Source organism: Canis lupus, chromosome 25 (genome assembly GCF_003254725.2).
Source record: "Canis lupus dingo isolate Sandy chromosome 25, ASM325472v2, whole genome shotgun sequence".
Lineage (NCBI taxonomy): Eukaryota > Metazoa > Chordata > Mammalia > Carnivora > Canidae > Canis > Canis lupus.
Window position 1 is genome coordinate 43,300,595 of NC_064267.1, and position 23,051 is coordinate 43,323,645.

Consider the following 23,051-nt stretch of genomic DNA (forward strand, 5'->3'; position numbering starts at 1 on the left):
AAGCAGTTTGACCAAGGTCACACAGTTTCCTGAGGGAGCTCGGATACAATCCAAACTTAACCCTCTAGGAGGTAATGCTCTGTTCTAGACGATAGGAATTCACCATGTTCAAAACTGTACTTGGCCTGTCTTTGATTCAGATTCTGCTATTGATTCCAAACAGGCCTACATTAAAAGAGGGAAATACTGGCTCATTCCACTGAAAAGTTCAGGCATAAGATTCAGGCAGAGCTTGATCAGGGTTCACATGTCACTAGATCCATTTCTCTCTGCTTCCTCTGTTTTGGATTCATTGTGGTGGCAAGAAGCCTCATCAGCTCCTGCCATCCATGCTCATCCACATCTCTCTCCCGGAAAGAGGGAAGAGGAAGAGGGAAGACGGGAAACAGACATCTGTGCTTGAGTCAGTATCTTACCTCTACATTTCCTTGTCCTTCTGTTAGTATTGAAAGTTCTGATGCTAGTGGTTTGTAACAAAATAAATAATGCACAGTGTAGTAACTTTGTAATTCTTTTGATAGAAAAAGAATAATAGGGCAGCCCCGGTGGCACAGCGGTTTAGTGCCACCTGCAGCCAGGGGTATGATCCTGGAGACCCGGGATCGAGTCCCACATCGGGCTCCCTGCATGGAGCCTGCTTCTCCCTCTGCCTGTGTCTCTGCCTGCCTCTCTCTCTCTCTGTCTCTCTCTCTGAATAAATAAATATTTAAAAAAAAAGAATGATAGCTGTTTAAAAAGAGGTTCCACTTACTAACTTCTCTACAGATATGGTTTCACTCTTCATTTTGTGCTTAAATCCAGAAGGAAGAGTATAAAGAAATCAAAAGAAAGAAGCCACCTCCCAAAACAACATACTGCCCAAACTAAAGGGAATACTTACGTATGGAGTAAAATTTTACAATAGTTTCTTTTTCACTTATTATCTTAGTGTAGTTGACATACAGTGTTGTGTTAGTTTCAGATGTACAATATAGTGATTCAGCAAATCTGTACAGGAGCCAGTGCTCATCAAGATAAGTACAGTCACCATCTGTCACCATACAACATTATCACAGCATTATTGACTATATTCCCAATGCTGTACTTTTTATCTCCATGCTGCTTATTTATTTTCTTTTTTATTTTTTTATTTTTTTATTTATGATAGTCACAGAGAGAGAGAGAGAGAGGCAGAGACACAGACAGAGGGAGAAGCAGGCTCCATGCACTGGGAGCCTGATGTGGGATTCGATCCCGGGTCTCCAGGATCGCGCCCTGGGCCAAAGGCAGGCGCCAAACCGCTGCGCCACCCAGGGATCCCTGCTTATTTATTTTCTAACTGGAAGTTCATGCCCCTTAATTTCCCTTCACCTATTTCACCCATCCCCCCTCCACCACCCTCTGGCAATCCCCAGTTCTCTGTACAATAGGTTTTTTTGTTTGCTAAATGTTTTATAATTAGGTCAGATACTCAACCAAGAGTAAAATAATTTAACTGTGAATTATAAAAAGAATAAACAGAATATGTAATACTGGGATGCCTGGGTGGTGCAGTGCTGGAGCATCTGCCTTTGACTCAGGTCACGATCCGGGGTCCCGGGATCAAGTCCCACATTGGGCTTCCCACATTGGGCTCCCCACAGGGAGCCTGCTTCCCCCTCTGCCTGTGTCTTTGCCTCTCTCTCTCTGTCTCTCATTCATTCATTCATTCATGAATAAATAAATTTAAAAAAAATATTTAGAACTGAGCAGAGGAATTTTTATTGTGTATACCCCCCCTCCCCCCAAAAAAAGGATTTTTTGTGTTGTTTCAGTGAGAGTATTCCACTGGAAACTAATTTCTCTTGTAAACAAACAAACAAAATAACCCTGAAATATTGACTTTTACTCTCTCCAATGCCCCTAGGGAATGGAGGACATCCTTCGCTGCTTCATCAAAGAAGGCAATGCTGAAATGGTCCGCCAGATTGAATTTATCATCAAGCAACTTAATTCAGGTTCGTTCATCTATAATCTATCTTTTGCATCTTTCACATGTGCCAGAAAGATACATGGGCTTGTCATGCCTTGGAATTCATTCAAGAGGTTTTAAGGGAGGTGGGAGATCCAAGTGAACCCACCAACAAAAGTTTGACCAGGTAGTCAAGACCAGTCTGTCCCAAGACCAGCTATCTCTCATCACACGTTAGGCTTATAGTCAACAAAAATAATTCAAAAGCAATCACAAACAACCTGCTCTAACCTTATATTCTCTTTGTGTGGGCCTCCCCCTCCTAATTCTTTCCTCACCTCATAAGGCTTCCCTGGAGTCCTAGGGTCGGATAAGGAAAACAAATGCCGGTCTCCCTAGTACCACTACATAAAACATCATTCTCCTGCATGTGTTCATTCCTTCAAGAAAAATTTATATTGCCTACTGGCTCCACGGGAGAATATGATCCTCTTTCTCTCTGGCTTTGATCCATCACATTGGTAATCTACATCCCATAGTAAGCAGGAAAAGAAGGTGCAGGAAACCTTGGATGGGACCAGGATAGACGGGGAGCTCTGGCTCTTCTGTGGACTCCTGACATCTTGGTCCTGATTCATACACATGTCAGAGGCATGAGCACTGCCAGCATCCGGGGCTAAGGTTGTCACTTCTGTCTTTCTACATGCCCTTTCCCGACACTCTGCAGTCCACATTATAAGTCCAGGTGCTCAGGTCCCACTCAGCACATGAGCAAAGGTGAAAAATGAGTCTCCTGATCTCTACTCCCAAGTCAGCAGCTTAAGCAAGGCCAAGAAATAGGTAGTGGCCAGAAGCCATTCACTCAAAGAAGCCTGAGCCACATGTAGCAGTCACCTGAGGAGATTTTTAAATCCCCAGGGCAGCACCCCATGCTAGTAAAACTGGATTCACACTCCAGGTGTGAATAGTGTTTAAAACTCCCAGATAATCCCCACATGCAGCCAAAGTGGCATATCCCTGCCTCTGACTTTCGCAGAAATGGAGAGGCAGAGAGAGGACATCAGAGGTTCCTAATCAACTGGAAGCAGCTGGGAGAGCAGCCAGTGAGGTGGGAAACCCGGCTTCCTTCAGCCTGGGGCCAGTTTCCATATGAGCATCTTCTCTCTTGGCTCTTACAGAGCAAAAATGATTCATCCCAAACTCAGGGAAGCAAGGAATAGAACTTTATTTTCTGCAACATCTTCATTTCTTTTCTTTTCTTTTCTTTTCTTTTCTTTTCTTTTCTTTTCTTTCTTTCTTTTCTTTTCTTTTTTCTCTTTCTTTCTTTCTTTCTTTCTTTCTTTCTTTTTTAAAATTTATTTATTTGAGAGAGAGAGCGAGAGAGAAAGCACATGAGTGGAGGGAGGGAGGGAGAGAGAGAGAGAATCTCAAATAGACCCCACCCTTCCACTGAACACAGAGCCTGACACAGGGCTCCATCCCAGGACCCCAAGATCGTAACCTGAGCAGAGATCAAGGGACAGATGCTTAACTGACTGAGCCTATGCAACAGCTTCATTTCTTTTTTCTTTTCTTTATAGATTTTATTTATTTATTTATTTATTTATTTATTTACTTTATTTACTTATTTATTGAGACAGCATGCATGCAGTAGAGAGAAAGAGCAGGAGTTGGGGGGGGTGCAGAGGCAGAGGGAGAAGTGGGGAGGTTCTAGACCCACAGGGCTTGGTCCTAGAACCCTGGGGTCATGACCTGGGCCCAACTCTGGGGTCATGATCTGGGCCCAAGGCAGATGCTTGACTGACAGCCACCCAGGTGCCCCTGCAACAGCTTCATTTCTGACTTTGAGCCCAATTGCCCAGCAATTCTGCTGGGCAAGCATATTTACAAAATAACACTAAATAAATACTTAGCCTCAGTTGGGGCTGAGCTTGCTCCTTAACCTTTTTTGAGTAGGCAACAGTTTGGGAAGAGGGGGAATGCAGTACCATTGTCCCTATCTGCTCCATGCTCATCAGCCATGCTGAGACCTCCCTCTCAGGCCAGGGGTCCCCTGCAGCTTCAGGGGCACATTTGGGCTGTGAATCTTCTTCAGAGCTAACTCTGTGTTTCAGTCTATTGAGACACACCCACCTCCATTTCCTTGTCAGTCTTCCCTCCTTTCTGGGAGCCAAGACACAGAGGGAGGTTCTGTCTTGCATTCTGTCCAAAACCATCTTTCTCTTATTTAAAACTGGTCCTTGAGCCAGCATGCTGAAGAATGTGAAGAGGGAGGGTCAGTTGACATTTACGTGAGGGATATGCTTGCCAAGAAGTTATCATGGGCAGAGCTCAAGCTTTATAACCTTGTGTATCCAGGAAAGGCTTCAGATATACCTGCCTCTCTCAGTACGTTCCTGTTTAAATAAAGAGTGTCAAAAGCATTTCTTTTTTCATCTCAAGCACTTAAGTTATTCTGGATCCATGGGAAAGTGGTAGGTCCCCAGAGCCGATTCCTTAGGAGTCTGCTACTTTGAAACAAAATTAGAAAGTCATTGAATGTTTGGATGGAGGACCAGACATACACACACAAATACCTAAGGATATGTGTCATGAGCATGGACTCAGAATGAATGAATGTACCAGCATGGTGATGAAAGCCAGAGAGGAGAGAGCTGGAGTTTCCACCCAGTCCAGGCTTCATCCTCAAATGGATATTAACAGGAGAGTCTGAATTAGTAGCAGTTTACTGGTTTAAGAGACAAAAATGACATTGCCAGTCTTTATTGATTGACTTTCTTGTTTTAGTATACACTTAAAACATGTATATGGGTTTCCATACATTCAAACATATCAGTTCTCTAGCACTATTTTTCTTATAAAGTTTTAAGGTCTCCAAATGGAAAAATTCTAGTATTTTGGGAACCTAACCCCACAGGTGGGGAAGAACTACTCCGGGAAACTTAAGGGAAAACTGGTGACATGACGAGCAGAGACGACCGGCAACAATAGGGAGGTATATCCATGATGGTGGCCCCCAGCGAGGGGGGCCCAGCAGATCCTAGCCAGGCACTGAAGAGAGGATAGGAGCAGGGCAGAGCCAGCTTCACCAGCTGGGTCCTCAGGGAAGGAAGGGTACTGGCAGCTCCAGCACTAGGTGCTGTCAGTTACTGGAGTGAGGGTGGCTGGTTGTGCTGCAACCCAGGGATCTATGGGAAACAGGGCTGATGGCCCCATCATGCTCTAGAGGAGAAGCTGAGGTTTTTTTGTTTTGGTTTGTTTTGGGGTTTGGTTTTTGTTTTTGTTTTTGTTTGGAGCTGAGATTTATAAGGTACGTCAGTTCACAGGACTGGATTGTTCGGGGAAGAGGATGAATCCAAGCCAGTGGGCTCGGGGGAAAGGATGTGGCTGGACCAGCCTAGGGCCTCACAAAACATATAAGATTTTTTTTTAAAAAGTGAGAGAGGGCATTCCATATTTGAAAAAGAAATGCTTGTAATTGATGAATATAGCAGCTACCTCATTCTGAAAGCCACTTGTTTGATAGGCATTTGCTGCAGGTGGCATGGAGTAGTGCTTCTCGTGTGCCAGGAAGTGATAGAAGCCAGGTAACGGAGCTTCAGCTCAAATGCAGGATGACATCATTTCCTCCTGCCTGCAGTGTAGTTTTCTTGACAGCAGTGGGGCCATGATATGCACGGAAGCGTGCAGGCCCCTCTGAGGTGGGGCCAGATGGTGGTGTCCTACTGGCCTTGATCCAGCCAAGTCAATGGAGTCCTTTCCTTTAAAATGACGGTCGTGTCAAGGATGATGGGTGTCCTGGGGTTTCTATTTACTACAGTGCTATCTAGTACCTCTGTCTATAGTACTATCTAGTACTACTATCTACCGTAGTGCCTGTCTAGTACTATTATTTACTACAGTGCTGTCTAGTACTACTCTAGTACAGTGCTAACTAGAGAAAATGCTGAGTATGTTCAGTGGAGAGAGAGGTAACTGTTCAGTAAGGGATCAGGGAAGGCTTCATAGAGGAGAAAGTAAACAAACCTGCTATGTCCCTGGCCCTGGGCCAGGTGGTTTAGTTTTGGTGTGTTGTAAAAATCCCCTCAACCACCCTAGGAAGTAGATGCTCTGATACCCCTTTCACTGATGAAGAAACAGAGGCTCATTCTTTCTCTGATTCCATTTTGCTATTATCCCTCCTTTATGAACTCTTTTACAATCTAATGGTGCACCACAGGAGCCTTCAGGAACCCAACCTGCCATGGCCCCTACCTCAGTCTCCGTGGAAAAATCATGAGATTTAGAAATAGACTTGAGTTGAATCTCAACTCTGTCACTTATGGGAGTGCGACCATAAACAAGTCCCTTATGCCTCCATTTGCTATTTGCTATAGAATGGGGATAAGAGTCAACAAAATCGTGGTAAGGAATAAATAAATAACATGTGGGACAGTATTCATCATGGTGCCTAGCAATACTCACTTACTTTCTTTCCTCTAAATTCCTCTCAAATTGGGGATCCCTGGGTGGCGCAGTGGTTTAGCGCCTGTCTTTGGCCCAGGGCACGATCCTGGAGACCCGGGATCGAATCCCACGTCGGGCTCCCAGTGCATGGAGCCTGCTTCTCCCTCTGCCTGTGTCTCTGCCTCTCTTTCTCTCTCTCTGTGTGACTATCATAAATAAATAAAAATTAAAAAAAAATTCCTCTCAAATTGTATGGTGACTTTTAACTTTTCCCATGCCACTAACACTGCATTCTGGTAAAAACAGGGAAAGAGGTTTAAACTGCTTAGGATGATCTCAGTCTGTGGCTGCATGGGCACCAGAAACCTGAATGTTCTGGTGCCACCTAATCCTCATTAGCCTGTTCACATGTCTCTGCAGCAGCTGAAGGATTTTGTTGGCCAAGGTTCCCTGCTGTATTCTCAGTTATTCATTTATTTTTTTCTTTATAGAAGAGCTACTGGATGGTGTTCTTGAGTCTGACGATGATGAAGATGAAGATGATGAAGTAAGTTGGAGGCTCTTGACACCACATAAAAAACTTGCGTGAAACTATTGCGTCTCTTCCCTGCCTTGAAGAGGTAGTCCAGAAATGGATATTTCAATCCCTGCTGCTTTATTTCACACAGTTCTGAGAGTTGGCTAGAGCTCAGCTGGGTGGGTGTCTGCTGGTCTCACATGGGATGTCATGTGGCTGCCTTCTGTGTCCAAGTTGGCCTCACATCCTCCATGGCCTCTCCATGTGGCCTCTAATCACTCAGCCGTCTAGCCTACACTTCCTTACCAGTTGGTGGCAAAGCTTCCAGTCTTCTTTTCCAGTCTCAGAAGTATCAGAGCATGTCTTCTGCTGGGTTCTGCTCAGGGCACATCACAAGACTAGCCCAGACTGTGGGGGTGGCAGTTAGACTCCATCAACAGGAGGGCTCCAGGTGGGAGGACTTGTGGGTGGCCACCTCTGAAGACCACCAGCCACACCATGGGTGGATTTGCTACAGCCAGCACACAGGTGCCACGTTTCACAGCACCTGGATTTTATGGGAGGTTCAAAGACAGCAGTTCTTCAACATGAATCTTCTGCTTTGAAGGGCACGAGCCTCCCCTGGTTGGGAAGATTGGGCACCAAGGCTCCCTGTGAGAATCTCTAAAGTGAAAGTCTTGCTTCAGGGCAGACAGAAGCAACTGCTTGACTCCTTTATTTGCATTGTTTTCATACGGGTTTCCTCAGTTGTGAAAAATCTGCTTACCTGGTTTTTTTAAAGCGTGAAGGTTCAGAATGAATGTGGGTGAGTCTCATGAAGTAGTATAGAGAATGGTGACTCACTGGCTGTAGAGGGATTTCTCAGGTGATAAGCTTTTTCCTTGTTTTTCCTTCAGACCTAGAAAAAACATACACATTATCCTCTTCAGTTCTCAGTAGTAATAATTGGTTTGCGTGCCTTCTGGGTTGTGGGGAGCAATGACTCCCGAAATGAATGTGGAGGATAGGTTTCCACTTGGAGCTGTGACCTCTGGGTTTCAAAGGTGTGTAGAAGTCAGGATCTTGTCCACTGATGGCACCAGTTGGGGGAGATAGGTCATTCATGAGCCCTCTACCGAAGCCGCCCCCTCTACCCCTGCCCCCACCTCACCCATAGCCCTGAGGTCTGCCGGTGACTGTCCCTCCCACGGACAGCCTTCCACCTGCCACCTTCTTCCTGAGCTGTAGGTGGCACCAGCGGGTGCTCTTGCTGCGTCCACCTTCTCGGGCAAGTGCAATTCTGGACCTCTGCTGGGGAGCCTGGCCAGCATCTTCTCTAGGCCCCTTCCTTTGGGAAAGTGGGTCCAGAGAGGGGAGGAGACCAGCCTAAGGTCACACAAAGTCGATGGCAGTAAAATCTGCTTTAGAACAGAGATTGAAAAAAAAAAAAAAAAAGAACAGAGATTGGCAGACTTTTCTGTAAAGAGGAAAGTAGTAAAGTAGTAAATATTGTAGGCCACCCCATCTCTGTTTTAGCCACTCAGATCTGCCACTGTAACACAAAGGAGCTGCCAGCAATACGTAAATGGATGAATGTGGCTGTGTTCTTGTAAAATTTATTTATGAACACTAAAATTTGAATTTCATATGATTTCTGTGGGTCACTAAACTTTTTTTTTTCAAATGTTTAAAGATGTAAAACTTACTCTCAGCTTGCTGGCCTTTCAAAAGCAAGCATCTTGGCCTCTGGGCCATTATTTGCCAGCTGCCAGAGGGAACCCAGCTCCCTGACTCTGTCTTCTCAGGACTGTGGTAAGACACCTGCTCTGTGCCTGGCCCTTCAGTTCTGTTTTAAATTATATTTTAAGTTAATATCTTGATTCCAGTGAGTTTTTGTCATCATGTCCACAAGTTCCCCTCTTGAGATCTATCTTTCCTCCCCTTGTGTGTTAGTTACCTCTTTGGCCTTTTGTTTGCTTTGGATTTTTTGTTTTGTTCTGTTGCTGTCAACCCCTTTGTATCACAGGGGGAAATTCATTTGATTTAACTGTTCTGTTAACGATGGGAATTCCAACTTTGTGAACTATACCTGTGGAAGCAATTATAGTCTACTAAAAATGAAGGACGATCAAGATCTTTTATTTATTTATGTACTTTAAGATTTGATTTTTAAGTAGTCTCTATACCCAGTGTGGAGCTCAAACTCACAACCCAGAGATCAAGAGTGACACGCTCCACTAGCTGAGCCAGCCAGGCGCCCCTATAAAGATCTTTTAATTTTCTGGACTTTTGGCTATCTTGTGCAGATTTTTATTTTAAAAGGGTAGTGTTTGAAGATATTGGTTGTGATCATTAGAATTTTCAGAGGATTCTTAGATGGCGTTTAATTGGGAAATTGTAAGGAAAGGACCCGGCATTTGGGGCCAAAACAGGACTTTTTGGGCTGAACTCTGGTGAGCAGGTTCCTGGACTCTCCCTCCCTCGTGACCCTGATGGCCTACCACACTGTTAGCAAGGGCAACATGGGAAAGGCTAAGCTGTCTGTGTTATACTCACCCTTCTCCAAGGGCAGATAGGACTTTTTAAATTGGAAAGAAAAAGGAAAGTGAAAGATGCCTAGACTTGGACTAAAAGAAACTTCCAGAGATCATCTGAGCAAGTCCATCCAAGATGTTGGAATGTGGCTACCACCTCCCAAGTAAAATTATTTTATATGATCATATAAAATGATCATATGTCATTTTGCTTAGCAATGTAAAATATTTTCTTAATTTAATATTTAAACCCAGAACACAGGTGACAGAGCCAGTGTTTTTAGTGACCTGCTCCGTTCTTCCAAAGATAAAATGGCTCTATCAGGGTGTGGGCAGAAGCCAAGGGAAATTATGTTCATTTTGCCCTAAATCAAGTTAATATCTGTGCATTTGTGATTGTGGCCTCTGGTCCTAGTCCCCTGGAAACTCAAGAGAACTTCCAGATGCAAAATCTTATTTTTCTAATTTCTAAAAGTATGACAACTTGTCCTGATGTGCTGGACATGTGTGACATATATACATTTACCTACAAAAAATTAAAAATTGCTTTTTTGACTTCCAAGACTGTCTAGGGTACAAAGTCAAATAGGAAAAGGAACTCGCAAAGTTCTGTGAACACTACAATTCAATTTCAGAAAAAAACAAACATAAATACGCATCCTGATGAATAATGTATATGCTTCTATGTACAGGTAGCAGAAAGGCATGGAAAGTTACGCCCTCTTTTTTGACACTAAAAGCTACCTGGAGGTCAGGGGGAGGAAGTGGGGTGGGGGTGCCGTGGAGAGGCCTTGGTCAGCCGTAGAGAGCTGCAGAGTGACCCGTGAAATGAGAAGTGAGAGGGTGCTGGGCAGAGGGCAGGTGCTGAGCCCTTCTGAAGACTAATGGGGCGAAAGCCAAACTGAGTAGTTGGGGAGCAGGTGGGAAGTGGGATAACGGAGCTGGCAAGTATATGCAGCTCTTCCTACAAATCTGATGTGAGCAAGAGCAAGAGGGCAGATAGATAGCAGCTAAGCAGGGCATTCTCGTTCTCCTGTGTTCTGATGGGGGAGAAGCCTAAGCATGTTACAATGCTGCTGGGAAGAATCCGGCCGAGAGGCAGAGAGAAAGGGCGGCATCAGAAGGACCAGCATTTTCATTATTTTCACAATTGCTTCCTCTGCTCTCCTGGCCCACAAGCCCTTAGACCCATTTAAACCTCCAAAGACATACAAGCATCATTAGATAAGCTTGGCCAGTACAGACACAAGAACAGGGAGATGACCACTGCAGTGTAAGCATTTGAATGCATCCCACCAGGGACTTGAAACAAACGTATCATCTAATACAATTTATTTTTGTATTAAGCATATGTCATATGTTCCCAAAGAGCTGCCAGTAAATCACAGGCCCCAGGAAACCCTGAGGCCTGGGTTTCTACCGCAAATGGCTTGTTTCCTTATGACAGTTTAAGGTGAGGTGTGCATCTCGTAAGTGGAGAAGAAAGGCCTTCCTGTGCTGTTTGAGAAGACGGGTTTGAAGACAAATATTCTCTCCTCTTGACAAAACAGACTTAAGTGCTAGGTGAGATCAGCCACAGACATTTACTTGCTGGTTGCCACGTAAGTGACAATCAAATGCTCAGCAATTTCCTTCTCTAGAGATTTCTCAAATATGAGTCCTTTATTTATTTATTCAACAAATATTTGAGCGCTTTGAAATAACATTTATTCTAGGAAATAATGACGAAGGGATACAAAAGAAATCTAAAAGAGTTTCTGTGGCTTAAGATACCTCCCAGAGTTTAAAATTTGGATAGGTGAGATCATTGTGATTCTGATAACAGCGGCTCCCGGTTGTAGCACCACCACGTGCCAGGCACTGTTCTAGTGTTCTAGGTGCCATACATGTGCTCACTCATTTGCTCATACCAGGCCTGTGAAAGGTACTGTTATTAGTCCTATTTCACAGATGGGGTAACAGAGAAAATACAGCACTTGCTGAGTTCACACAGCTAAGAACTAAGTAAGTGGTAAGTAAGAAGTAACCTTGGAATCAAACCCAGTGGTCTGATTCCCCAGTCCATGCCATTAACCACTGCACGATTTTGTCTCTCATGAGACAGATGTAGACAAACATACAGTTAACCAATAATAGAAAACAAATATATGATTATAGATTCATGGGTATGATAGAAACGGCAAGTGCTATACGAATTCCAAGTACAGCAAGAATATTGGAACATATCTGTCTTGACAGGACTTCCCTAGCCTAGGCGAAAGGTAAGAGGACTGGCTTGATGAAGAGAAAGGTGTGGTCAGGAAAGCAGGCGAGATGTCTTCCAGAGGAGAGAGCATAAGCTTATAAGCTTATCCTTTGCTGCTCCCCTGACCCACATCAGTATGTGTATGTGCTTTCACATTTTTCTTGTAAGATACATACACACAATACACATATATGTACACATATCCACGTATCTTTTCATCAATACTGGTTTTACAAAATGAGATAGCATAGATATAGATATAGACACACACATATACATTGTTGCCTTTTTTTTCTTGTTAATTTCTGAAAAGCCCTCTAGGTCAGCCAGGGGCCAAACTGATTCTTTTTTAATGCCATACATAGATGTACAGTTTTCCAGATTTTTGCTTTGTCAAACAATGCTGCAGTAAATATCTTTGTAAGTAGATCCTTATTTACTGGTACTTTTATTTAATGGGCTTTTGTTGCTAGGTTGCAAGAAAAGTGTATGTGTGTTTTTGATTGTAAAAGATTTTTCCAGATTGCTCTTCAAAAAGGCTGTACAATTCAGATTGCACTAGCAGAGCAGAGGAGGAAACTTTTCCCTCCATCTCCACAGCCATAGGTGCAATCACTCTTTGTTTTTTGCCAATCTCTTGATAAAGTGCTATCTCATTGTTATCTTAATTTTCATCTCCATTGCGTAGTATGAGTGTCTTTTATGTTTATTTTATTGGATATTTGAATTTGATATGTTGTAATTTCCTATTCATGGCCTTTCCCTATTTTTAAAATTGTGTTTGTCTTTCCATGTCACTTCATGTGAATTCTCTGTACATTACAGATATAGACCATTTTTCACCTTCATTGCAAAAAACTGAAAGATATCTTTTATTCATTGACTTATTTTAATATCTTTTGCCAAAAATCCTAAAAATTTTTTAAAAGCTAAACAAATTGACTCTTTCACAGTTTCTGGGTTTCTATCCTGATTAAGGTTTCCCTGAACATTGAATTTGATGTGTAGTCTCCTAGATTTACTCCTAAGACTTTATTTTTTCATTTAAATTTTAATTATTAAATTTTTTTTGTTTTGGTTTGGTTTTTTAAAAGATTTTATTTAGAGAGCGAGCACGAGCAGGGGGAGGATTGGAGGGAGAGAGAGAGAGTCTCCAGTCTCCAGAAGACTCTTCACTGAGCGCAGAGCCTGACAACAGCACAGGGCTCCATCCCATGATCCTGAGATCGTGACCTGAGCCAAGATCAAGCAAGGGTCAGATGCTTAGCCAACTGCACCCCTGTTGTTGGTTTTTTGTTTTTTGTTTTTTTCTTAAAGATTTTATTTATTTAATCATGAGACACACACACACACACGCACACACACACACACACACAGAGGCAGAGGCACAGGCAGAGGGAGAAGCAGGCTCCATGCAGGGAGCCTGACATGGGACTCGATCCCAGGTTTCCGGGATCATGCCCTGGGCCGAAGGTGGCGCTAAACCCCTGAGCCACCCGGACTACCCTGTTTTGTTTTGTTTCATTTTGTTTTGTTTTTAATAATAAACTTATTTTTTATTGGTGTTCAATTTGCCAACATACAGAATAACACCCAGTGCTCATCCCATCAAGTACCCTGAGCCCTCAGTGCCCACCACCCAGTCACCCCCACTCCCCGCCCTCCTCCTCTTCCACCACCCCTAGTTCGTTTCCCAGAGTTAGGAGTCTTCATGTCCTGTTTTGTTTTTAAGTAAACTAACTATACTTCCAGTGTAGGGCTCAAACTCATGACACTGAGATCAAGAGTTTCATGCCCTTCTGAGCCAATTATTAAATATTTTATACATAGAAAAATATATATAATATTTACATAAGGTTTGAAGTTAATTTGGTTTCAGAACATTTTTACACTCTTAAAAATTACTGAAGATTCTAAAGAGCTTTTGCTTATGTGTATTTTGCCTATCAACATTTACTAAATTAGAAAGAACAAAACTGATGAAATGTATTTATTACTTTTTAAAAGACAGTAAGCAACCCATTATTTGTTAATACAAGATATTTTTTATAAAAAAAAAATTACTTTCCTAAAAAAAGTGTTAAGAGGATAGCATTGTATTTTTTATTTGCAGATCTCTTTTATGTCTGAATTAGAAAATAGTTGGATTCTCAAATCCTCTTCTGGATTCCATCTGTTGTAATACATTGTAGTTGAAAGGGGTGGAGTATTTTAATAGCCTTTTTGGATAGAGATTTTTTTCTTTGATACTACTTCAAAATTGGACAAGTGATCGTTTATTAAAGGTTAGTTGCAACATAAACACCATACCAACAAATCTTTTTTTATTCTGTTAAAATCTGTTAGTCTCTTTTGTATTTTTTTCTCTTTTGTATTTTGTTAATCATATTTTCTGATTGTTCATTGCTACTGTATAGAAATACAATTGATTTTAGTATTTCAATCTTGTATCCCAAAACCTTACTGAACTCATTTATTAACTCTGGAGAGTTTTTGTTTCTTTTGTTTTGTCATGGGTTCCTTAGGATTTTCTGTACACAATGCCATGTTATCTGTGAATACAGATAATTTTATTTTTTCCTTTCCAATCTAGATGTCTTTTATATCCTTTTCTTGCTTAATTACTCTGGCTACAATTTCTAGTACAGTGTTGAATACAAGTGGTTAAGAGTGGACACCTTTGTCAGTTTCCTGATTGTAGGGGAAAGATTTCTGTCTTTTACCATCCAGTGTGATATTAGCTGTGGGTTCCTCATAGAGGCTCATTATCAGGCTGAGACACTGCCATTCTTTCCAGAATTTAAGTATTGGATTTTGCCAGACGTTTTTCCACATTAGTTGAGATGATCGTGTGAGGTTTTTTTACTTTCATTCTGTTAATAAAGTGTATGACATTGATTTTCATATTTTAAACCACCCTTGAGTTTCTGAGAAAAATCTTGCTTTATCATGATTTATAATTTTATATGTTACTGGATTTGATTTGCCAGTATTTTGTTGAGAATTTTTGTATGTGTACTCATAATAGATATCAGACTGCAGTGTGACTTCTCTTATGATATCTTTAGTTTTTTTTTATTTTCACTTGAAATATAGTTGACATACAATATTATATTAGTTTTAGGTGTATAGCATAGTGATCAACAATTATATACATCTCCTGCTCTAGTTCTATATCAGTATAATACTGTCCTCATAATGTGAGTTAGAACATGTTCTCCTATTTTTTTGGAAGAGTTTGTGAAGGATTTATGTTAATTCTTCTTTAAACATATGTTAGATTTCACCAGTGTAACCTTCTGGACCTGGGCTTCTCTTTGCAGGAAGTTTTTTAAATTACTGACTTGATCTCTTCACTTGTTATAAATCTATCCAAATTTTTAAAATTTCTTCTTGGGTCAGTTTCTATAATCTGTGTCTTTCTGGGAATTTGTCCATTCTATCTAAGACATCTAATTTGTTGATTTGTATACAGTTGTTCATAGTATTACCTTATGGTCCTTTTTCTTTCTGTAAGATCAGAAGCATTCTGCCTTTCATTCCTGATTTTAGTAATTTGAGTCTTGTCTCTTTTGCTTGGTCAGCTCTATGGACTGAATGGTGTCCTCTCATATTCTTATACTAAAGCCCTGACCTGCAGTGTGGGTGAATTTGGAAACAGGGCCTCCAAGGAAGTACTTCAGATTAAAGGAAGCCATAGGGGTGGGCTTCTGATCAGATGGGAATAGTTCCCTTATGAGAAGAGACACAACAGAACATTTTCACTACTATGTGAGAACACAGAGAACATGGCTGTCTGCAAGCCAGGAAGAGAGTTCTGCTCTCATCAAAAAGCAAAACAGCCCACACTTTGATCTTGAACTTCCCAGCCTCCAGAGCTGTGAGAAATACATTGCTATTGGTTAAGCCACTCAGTCTGTGGTATTTTGTTATTACAGTCCAACCTGACTAAGACAGCCAGTCTGGCTGAAGGTTTATCAATTTTGTTGATCTTTACAAGAACCAACTTTTCATATTGTTGTTTTGATTTTCTCTGTTTTTTTTTTTTCTATTCTCTGCTCTAATCTTTATTATTTCCTTCCTTTTGCTTTTCTTTTCCTGGTTCCTTAAGGTGTAAAGTTAGGTTATTGCCTTGAATGCCTTCTTTTTTTCTAATGTAGGCATTAAATATATATACTATAGTGGGCAAGGATGTGGTAGGTTTGCACTGTTGGTGGGAATGCAACATGGTGGAACCAGTGTGGAGAACAGTATGGAGGTTCCTCAAAATCTTAAAAATAGAACTACCATATGATCCAGTAATCACAGTACTGGTTATTTACCCGAAGAATATAGAAACACTAATTTGAAGGGATATATGCACTCCTATGTTTATTGCAGCATTATTCACAATAGCCAAGATATGGAAGCAGCCCAACTGTCCATCAATTGATGAATGGATAAAGAAGATAATGAAATATTACTCAGCCATAAAAAAGAATGGAATCTTGCCATTTACAATGACATGGATGGAGCTAGAAAATGTCATACTAAGTGAAATAAGCCAAAGACAAATACCTTATGATTTCACTCATTATTTCGGATTGAAGAAACAAAACAAATGAGCAAAGAAGAAAAAAAAAAAGATAAACCAAGAAACAGACTCTTTTTTTTTTTTTTTTTTTAAGATTTAACCCATTTATTCATGAGAGAGACAGGGGCAGAGACACAGAGGGAGAAGCAGGCTCCATGCAGGAAGCCTGATGCGGGACTCAATCCTGGGACTCCGAGATCACAGCCTGAGCCAAAGGCAGATAGTCAACCATTGAGCCACCCAGGGATCCCCCAGACTCTTAACTAGAGAGAACAAAGTGATGATTATTAGAAGGGGAGGGGGTGGGATGGGGGACACAGGTGATTGGAGTTAAGGAGTGCACTTGCTGTGATGAGCACTGGGTTATATATGGAATTGTTGAATCAGTATATTGTACACCTGAAACTAATATTACAGTGTATGTTAACTAACTGGAATTTAAATAAAAACAAAAGGAAAAAAACAAAAAATAAATAAATAAATAAAAACAAAAGGAGACCTACCTGACAGAGGTGTGTGCCAGGCTCACCTAACATGGACTGTCATAGCCTCAACCAACCCTATAAATTTCCCTCGGAGTGGTGATTTTGCAGTATCCCATAGGTTTTGGAAAGTTGCGTTTTAATTTTCATTTATCTCAAAATATTTTCTGCATTTCTTTGTGATTTTTTCTTTAGCCCATTGGCTTATTATGTGTGTGCTTTCAATAAGCCTTTGAGGACAAGGCTGTTGACAACTGAGCAAGCTCTCAGATCAAATAAATAGAAGCCCTGTAAGAGGGGTGTATCCCAGGGTCTTGACAGATAGGTTAAATAATGACAGTTCTCTCAGAATGGGGTTTGGGGAGAGCTCAAAGCCCATCTGCTCCCTTCAGTGACTGCTTGGCTGCTGGTTTTCACTTTGATTGCAGGGCTGGTAATTTTCAATGAGCTAGGGACAGAGAGGAATAGGGAAGTTTAAATGCCACAACATTTGCTGTTCATACTGACAATTAGCCTTTTTTTTTTTTTTTTCTTGAATAAGTACCCTTCAGATTGTCACAGGCCATTGGTTAATTTCCAGAGTTCTGGAAAATTTGATTTGGACAATTTTTGCCAGTATTTTCCTTGCTTTTATGGAGGAATGGATTTTCAGAAGTCACTTCACCATTCTTGCTGACATCCTATTTTATACTTTTTTTCTGTTTTATACTTTCAATAGCTCTTTTACCCATGCATGATTTTGTATTTTTGTGCATAAATCATTTGAGAAATAATGGTTTTTCAGCTTTGCAGTTCTTCCATGTATTGCCATATTTCATTATAAAACATCCAAATATTGCATTAGTTAATATCCCCACTGATCTCATCAGAAAAGTCTTTAAGTATTAGAAAGCTATTAAGCTCACAGTGGCAGGAACAAATTTTTTTTTTAATTTTTGTTTTCTCTTGAGAGTTCAAATTTTATTATTGATAATAGATACTATCAGTTGTTTTCTTTGACATGACAAGCTCACCTCATTAATTTTTGAGAAAATACCTACTAAACACCCAAGTCTGAAAAACCATAGTTTATCATTCTTTCAATTAAAAATGGTGCTCCTTGAAAAAATTGCCTGCTTAGACTTGTAACTCAGATTATCTCACAAATGTTTTTCAAGATGATCATCATGTATATCCCACGTTGTTACACAGAATGGTAAAAAGGCAGACCACAAGAGTCAAGACTTAATCAAATTCCTGCTGCTTCAACAGGACATTTTTTTTTCTTTAGATAGAGTACATGCATACATGAGCTGGGGATGGGATGCGGGGGACAGAGGGAGAGGGAGAGAATCTTAAGCAGGCTCCATGCTCAGCACAGAGCTCAACACGAGGCTCAGTTCCACACCCTGAGATCATGACCTGAGCTGAAGTCAAGAGTTGGATGCTTAGCCTACTAATCCATTCAAGGTGGTCATCATCAAAGACCTTCTTAAATGAAACTCTATGCAGCATCTTTCTATCATTGATTTATCTGTCATTTTTTTTTATCTGTCCATCTATTTACCATCTGCCTATCCATCCATCTACCTATCTGTCTACCTGTAGTGGCAATGGAGAATACAATGACTGCTACTTATGTTTGTTAGCACTGCCTGATTGACACTAGAACACCAGTGGTTTTACCCTCTGTTGCATCTGTACCATCAATGTAAATATCAGTATAGTTATCACAGGACAAACCATGAAAGTCAATACATTAATATTTCATCTAGCAGCACTTATGTTTTGTTGCCAAGCAACAAAAAAGATCTCTATGCAAACAATCTTTGATGAGTAGTTAACTGTTGATACCGGATGAATACAAGTCAAATAGCAAGTCCAGGTATACTTCTGCAGATGAGATATTAATTAATTCAAGCTTCATGTTTGCAACTTAATCTTTGCTTCAACAAGTTACTGTTTCATTGGAATGTAGCATGCTATAATTTCTTTTGTTAACTTTCCATTCAGCAGGCATTCAGCAGTATAACCTCTACAAGGCTATTGTGTATGTTTCTTCAACCAAGACAATAATTACCCTTCAGGGTTCCTCAGTGGCTCTGTTTTTCTTAATAATTTGGGTGGGGAGATAATTTTAGACTTACAGAAAAAAATAATACAGAGTTCCCATATACTCATCACACAGCTGCAGAGGCTTTTTAATTCTAGTTTGAAAAAAAGTCAAAACAAATGTTCAATTTTTGACTTTTAAAGAATCATAGCAGGGTGCCTGGGTGGCTCAGGTGGTTAAGCATCTGCCTTTGGTTCAAGTAATAATCTCCAGGTCCTGGGATTGAGCCCTACATCAGGCTTCCTGCTCAACAGGGAGTCTGCTTCTCTCTCTCTCTTTCTCTCTCTCTCTCTTTCTCCCTCTCCCTCTCTCCCTCTCCCTCTGCCCGTCCCCACCACTCACTCTCTTTCTCTCAAATAAATAAAATCTTAAAAAACAACTCATTGCATCTATGTTTAAAATTTTCAAATCCTTTTTCAATTCTCATTGATTAGTCTCAAAATTATACCTCAGCTTAAGTGGCATAATAATATTATCCAAAAAAGTTTTGTTCCATAAAATACAATAAGGCAAACTGTTGACATCTATAAAACTGTGGGAAAGATAGCTTCCGTGTAATTCCGTTTATTTGCAGTCTGCTCAGCTTTTTTGGAATACATCCTTCCCTTCCATGAGTCAGAGAACTTCCTGATAAGTCAGTTTCATTTTTCTCAGCATCTTTTCATCTAAATGGTACAGCTTTGAGCTGAGAAAGGGGATCCTCTGATCTCTCTTTTTAAGCCAATCATCCATCCTTACAAATATAAGAAAATAATACTATAAACAAGTTATCTTTTATTTTAGAATAAGTGATTTTTATTTATTTGAGAGAGTGCACAAACAAGGAGGAGGGCCAGAGACAGAAGCAGGCTCTCCACTAAACAGGGAGCTCGATGAAGGGCTTGATCCCAGGACCCTGGGATCATGACCTGAACCAAAGGCAGGCATTCAACTGACTGAGCCACCCAGACACCCCTAAGGTAACAATTTTAGAGAAATCTTAGAAAAGTTCTTGAAAAATTATAAAAATACTATTCCAAAATAAAACCGTAAGTGTACTCATAGACTGTTTCCACATAGGAGCAAGGAAAGATCTGATTTCAAAATAATGATATATTGAGTGATAATGAAGTTATATCAGTTATAGTAGATGCAACTAAGACAGCTAGCAAAAGCACAAGAGAACAGAGAACACGTATTTATACCCTAAGCCTTAGAAGTTTCTAGAAAATCCAAGAATACTCAAATATACATTATATTAGCTATCAGAGTGATGCCATCGCATATCATGTGGCCTCTAGAAAGCTTCACTGTATCATAAGAGAATGAGAGTAAAAAAGGCAAGTATTATTACTATTAAAATGATGATATATTATTTATATTTTATGTATTTTGATGTAGAAGTATATTGTAGTTGTGAATATGGTTTAGACTTAATAGACCCTCTGAGGTCTTAAGGCTTCCAAAGTTTCCCCAGATTACACTTTGAGAACCACTGGTTTACAGGTTTTGTACAGTCTTTATGACTTTAAGTATTACAATTTATACTCTGACTTCATAAAATCAGTAAGAGGGTTTTTTCATCTTTTCCTAAGGACTGGAGTTAATTCTGTTTTATTTTATCTTATCAGTTCTTCTGCCCCAACCCATTCCTTGTGGCCCAGTGACATATGCACATACTCTCCTGAGGAAATGAAGCTGGTCAGGTACAGGAAGGAAGATGGCTGGTGGGCGGGTCTGCAGTTGACCTCTCCCACCCCCAGATAGCTGCAGTCAACTCAGACCCAGTGACCATCTCATGTGGTTGACTGTGACACAGAAGAGCTAGACTTTTTCTGTTGTTTTTTTTTTCTTTTTCTGTTTTTGAAACCATATTTCTGCAGCATCAATGCAGAAAGCAGAAAATCGGGTCTTGTTCCTTTAAAATAAAAATTCATATAATTTTCAACATAGACCTCAATATGATACTCTCTTTAGATGCATTTTACCAAAACAAGGCCTTGGGTAGAAACATGAGTATCCAAAGAAAGGTAGCAGGCAGTAAAATTGAATCAGTAGCTTTTATAACATCCCTGTATGTTCTGGCATCACTAGGGAATAATTAACATCAAATCACTTTTCACAGTTTCTGCAACATTCTACGCATTTGGTGAATGTTAGCTCTCATTATTATTGGCGTGATAATTATGATCAACAACATCAATATCACCTCAGCCCTCAGCATAACCCCAGGGCCCACCACACCTGGCTACAGAGAACCACATATACTGGTATTTCTTTTTTTTTTTAATATTTTATTTTTTTATTCATGAGAGAGAGAGAGAGAGGCAGAAACACAGGCAGAAGGAGAAGCAGGCTCCATGCAGAGAGCCTGACGTGGGACTCAATCCCAGGTCTCCAGGATTGCGCTCTGGCCTGAAGGCGGCGCTAAACTGCTGAGCCACCCAGGCTGCCCTATATTGGTATTTCTGCACCTGGCATTCCGTCTCTGACTCTGGTGGCAGATGGATGCCATAGAGGAATCCTAGATAAAGATATAGCTTCAGGTGTTTTATTTTTTTGTTTGTTTGTTTTTAAAGATTTTAGTTTTTATTTATTCATGAGAGACCCATAGAGAGAGGCAGAGACACAGGCAGAAGGAGACGGAGGCTCCCTGCGGGGAGCCCGATGTGGGACTCGATCCCGGGACCCCAGGATCATGCCCTGAGTCAAAGGCAGACGCTCAACCACTGAGCCACCCAGGTACCCCTAGCCTCAGGTGTTTTAAAATATAGTGTATTAGTAGAAAATTTGAGGTTCAGTAAGGCTAACAGAAGACAAGTGTCTTTGAAAAGATAGCTTGTAATGTCCACAATAGCCAAACTATGGAAGGAGCCCAGATGTCCATTGATAGAAGAATGGATAAAAAAAGATGAGGTATACACACACACACACACACACACACACACACATATACTGGAATACTATTCAGCTATCAAAAAATGAAATCTTGCCATTTGCAATGACATGGATAAAACTAGATATTATGCTAAGCAAAATAAGTCAATCAGAAAGAATTATCATATGATCTCATTCATATGTGGAATTTACAAAACAAAGCAGAGGATCATAGGGGAAGGGAGGGAAAAATAAGACAAAATCAGAGGGAGACAAACCATAAGAGACTCTATAGGAAACATGGTTGATGGATAGGAGGGGGATGCGGGATGGAATAACTGGGTGATGGGCATTAAGGAGGGCGCGTGATGATCTATCACTCGACTCTGCCTCTGGAACTAATAATACACTATATGTTAATTGAATTTAAATTTTAAAAAACTAAATTAAAAAAAAAAAGAAAGTTAACTTTAACAAAGTTACTCACAGTTCCCAAGAGGCAAGGGCAGCTGCAACCTGGGGAGCTATACAGGGAGCACCAGAGTCAGTCAGGAGGCAGAGGAAGAGAAAGGAAATGTGGCCAAGAACATTTATTGTGGTTTCCGCAGGAAGGATCCAGTGAGGCAGGGTAAGCAGGTTTAGGATTGGCTGGTTTGAATAGTTTCACTGGGCTCCGGGGCCTAGGGGCTGTCCCTGGTTGTCTGGCACCTGGTCCTGGGGTGATGAGGGTAGGTGGATTATGGCCCTGAGCATGACAGTCTGATACAGGAGGTGGTTGGGGTGTGGGCTCTGGATTGGTTAGCTTGCCTTTGAAAGGTGTGCTTGTAAGGGAGTTGTTCACTGTCTCTAGGAATTGGCTAGCTGTGGGAGAGGCAGTCCTCCGAGGGCCAGCAAGGCCCCAGATGTCAGAGCATGCGATAGAGAAACCAGGAGATGTGGTTGATACAGGAGGCTTCCACAGGCCGGCTCCTCTGAACTTCTGTCCCCACCTCCCTGTTCTCCCTGAAATGGGTTCTTTAAGTACAGGAGCTCCAGGGACCTAACATGGTCTCAAACCTTACCCCTTAACCTTTCCCACTTCCATCAACCCACCATTGCTGCCACCCAGGTTCCAGGCTTGGGACAGTTACCACCATCATCATATCTGGTTGTCAGATTCATACTGACACCCCAACTTAGTATTCACCCCAACTAATAAAGGCCAGAGTCTTTCAAAAAGAACTTTTATTTAAAACCAGAGGAAGAAACTTAGCAAATAAGAGAGGTATTAGAGCCGTTAGGGTGCAGAGCTCCATTGCAGAGATGTGGACATCAGGCTGAGAAGTGGTGTAAGCCCAGAACCCAGGCCTGACCCAGCCAAGGATGGGTCACTTTGGGTTGGTATGGGCAGTGCAAGC

General features: G+C 41.1%; 1 protein-coding gene and 1 long non-coding RNA gene across 9 annotated transcripts in view; one reads left to right on the forward strand and one right to left on the reverse strand.

The window, feature by feature from the left end:
- ARMC9 (armadillo repeat containing 9) overlaps positions 1-23,051 on the forward strand; it is a 147,262-nt gene that overhangs the window by 69,929 nt on the left and 54,282 nt on the right. For all 8 annotated transcript variants that reach the window (XM_025463409.3, XM_025463411.3, XM_025463412.3 and 5 more), the window contains 2 exons: positions 1,886-1,976; positions 6,868-6,923. In XM_025463409.3, coding sequence (XP_025319194.2) covers positions 1,886-1,976; positions 6,868-6,923 — 147 coding nt within the window. The remainder of the gene's footprint in view (positions 1-1,885; positions 1,977-6,867; positions 6,924-23,051) is intronic.
- LOC118355108 (uncharacterized) lies at positions 4,663-22,209 on the reverse strand. The gene is made up of 2 exons (XR_004816871.2): positions 22,142-22,209; positions 4,663-7,791 (listed from the first exon to the last, which is right to left on the reverse strand). It is a non-coding gene; the product is annotated as an uncharacterized LOC118355108 (long non-coding RNA).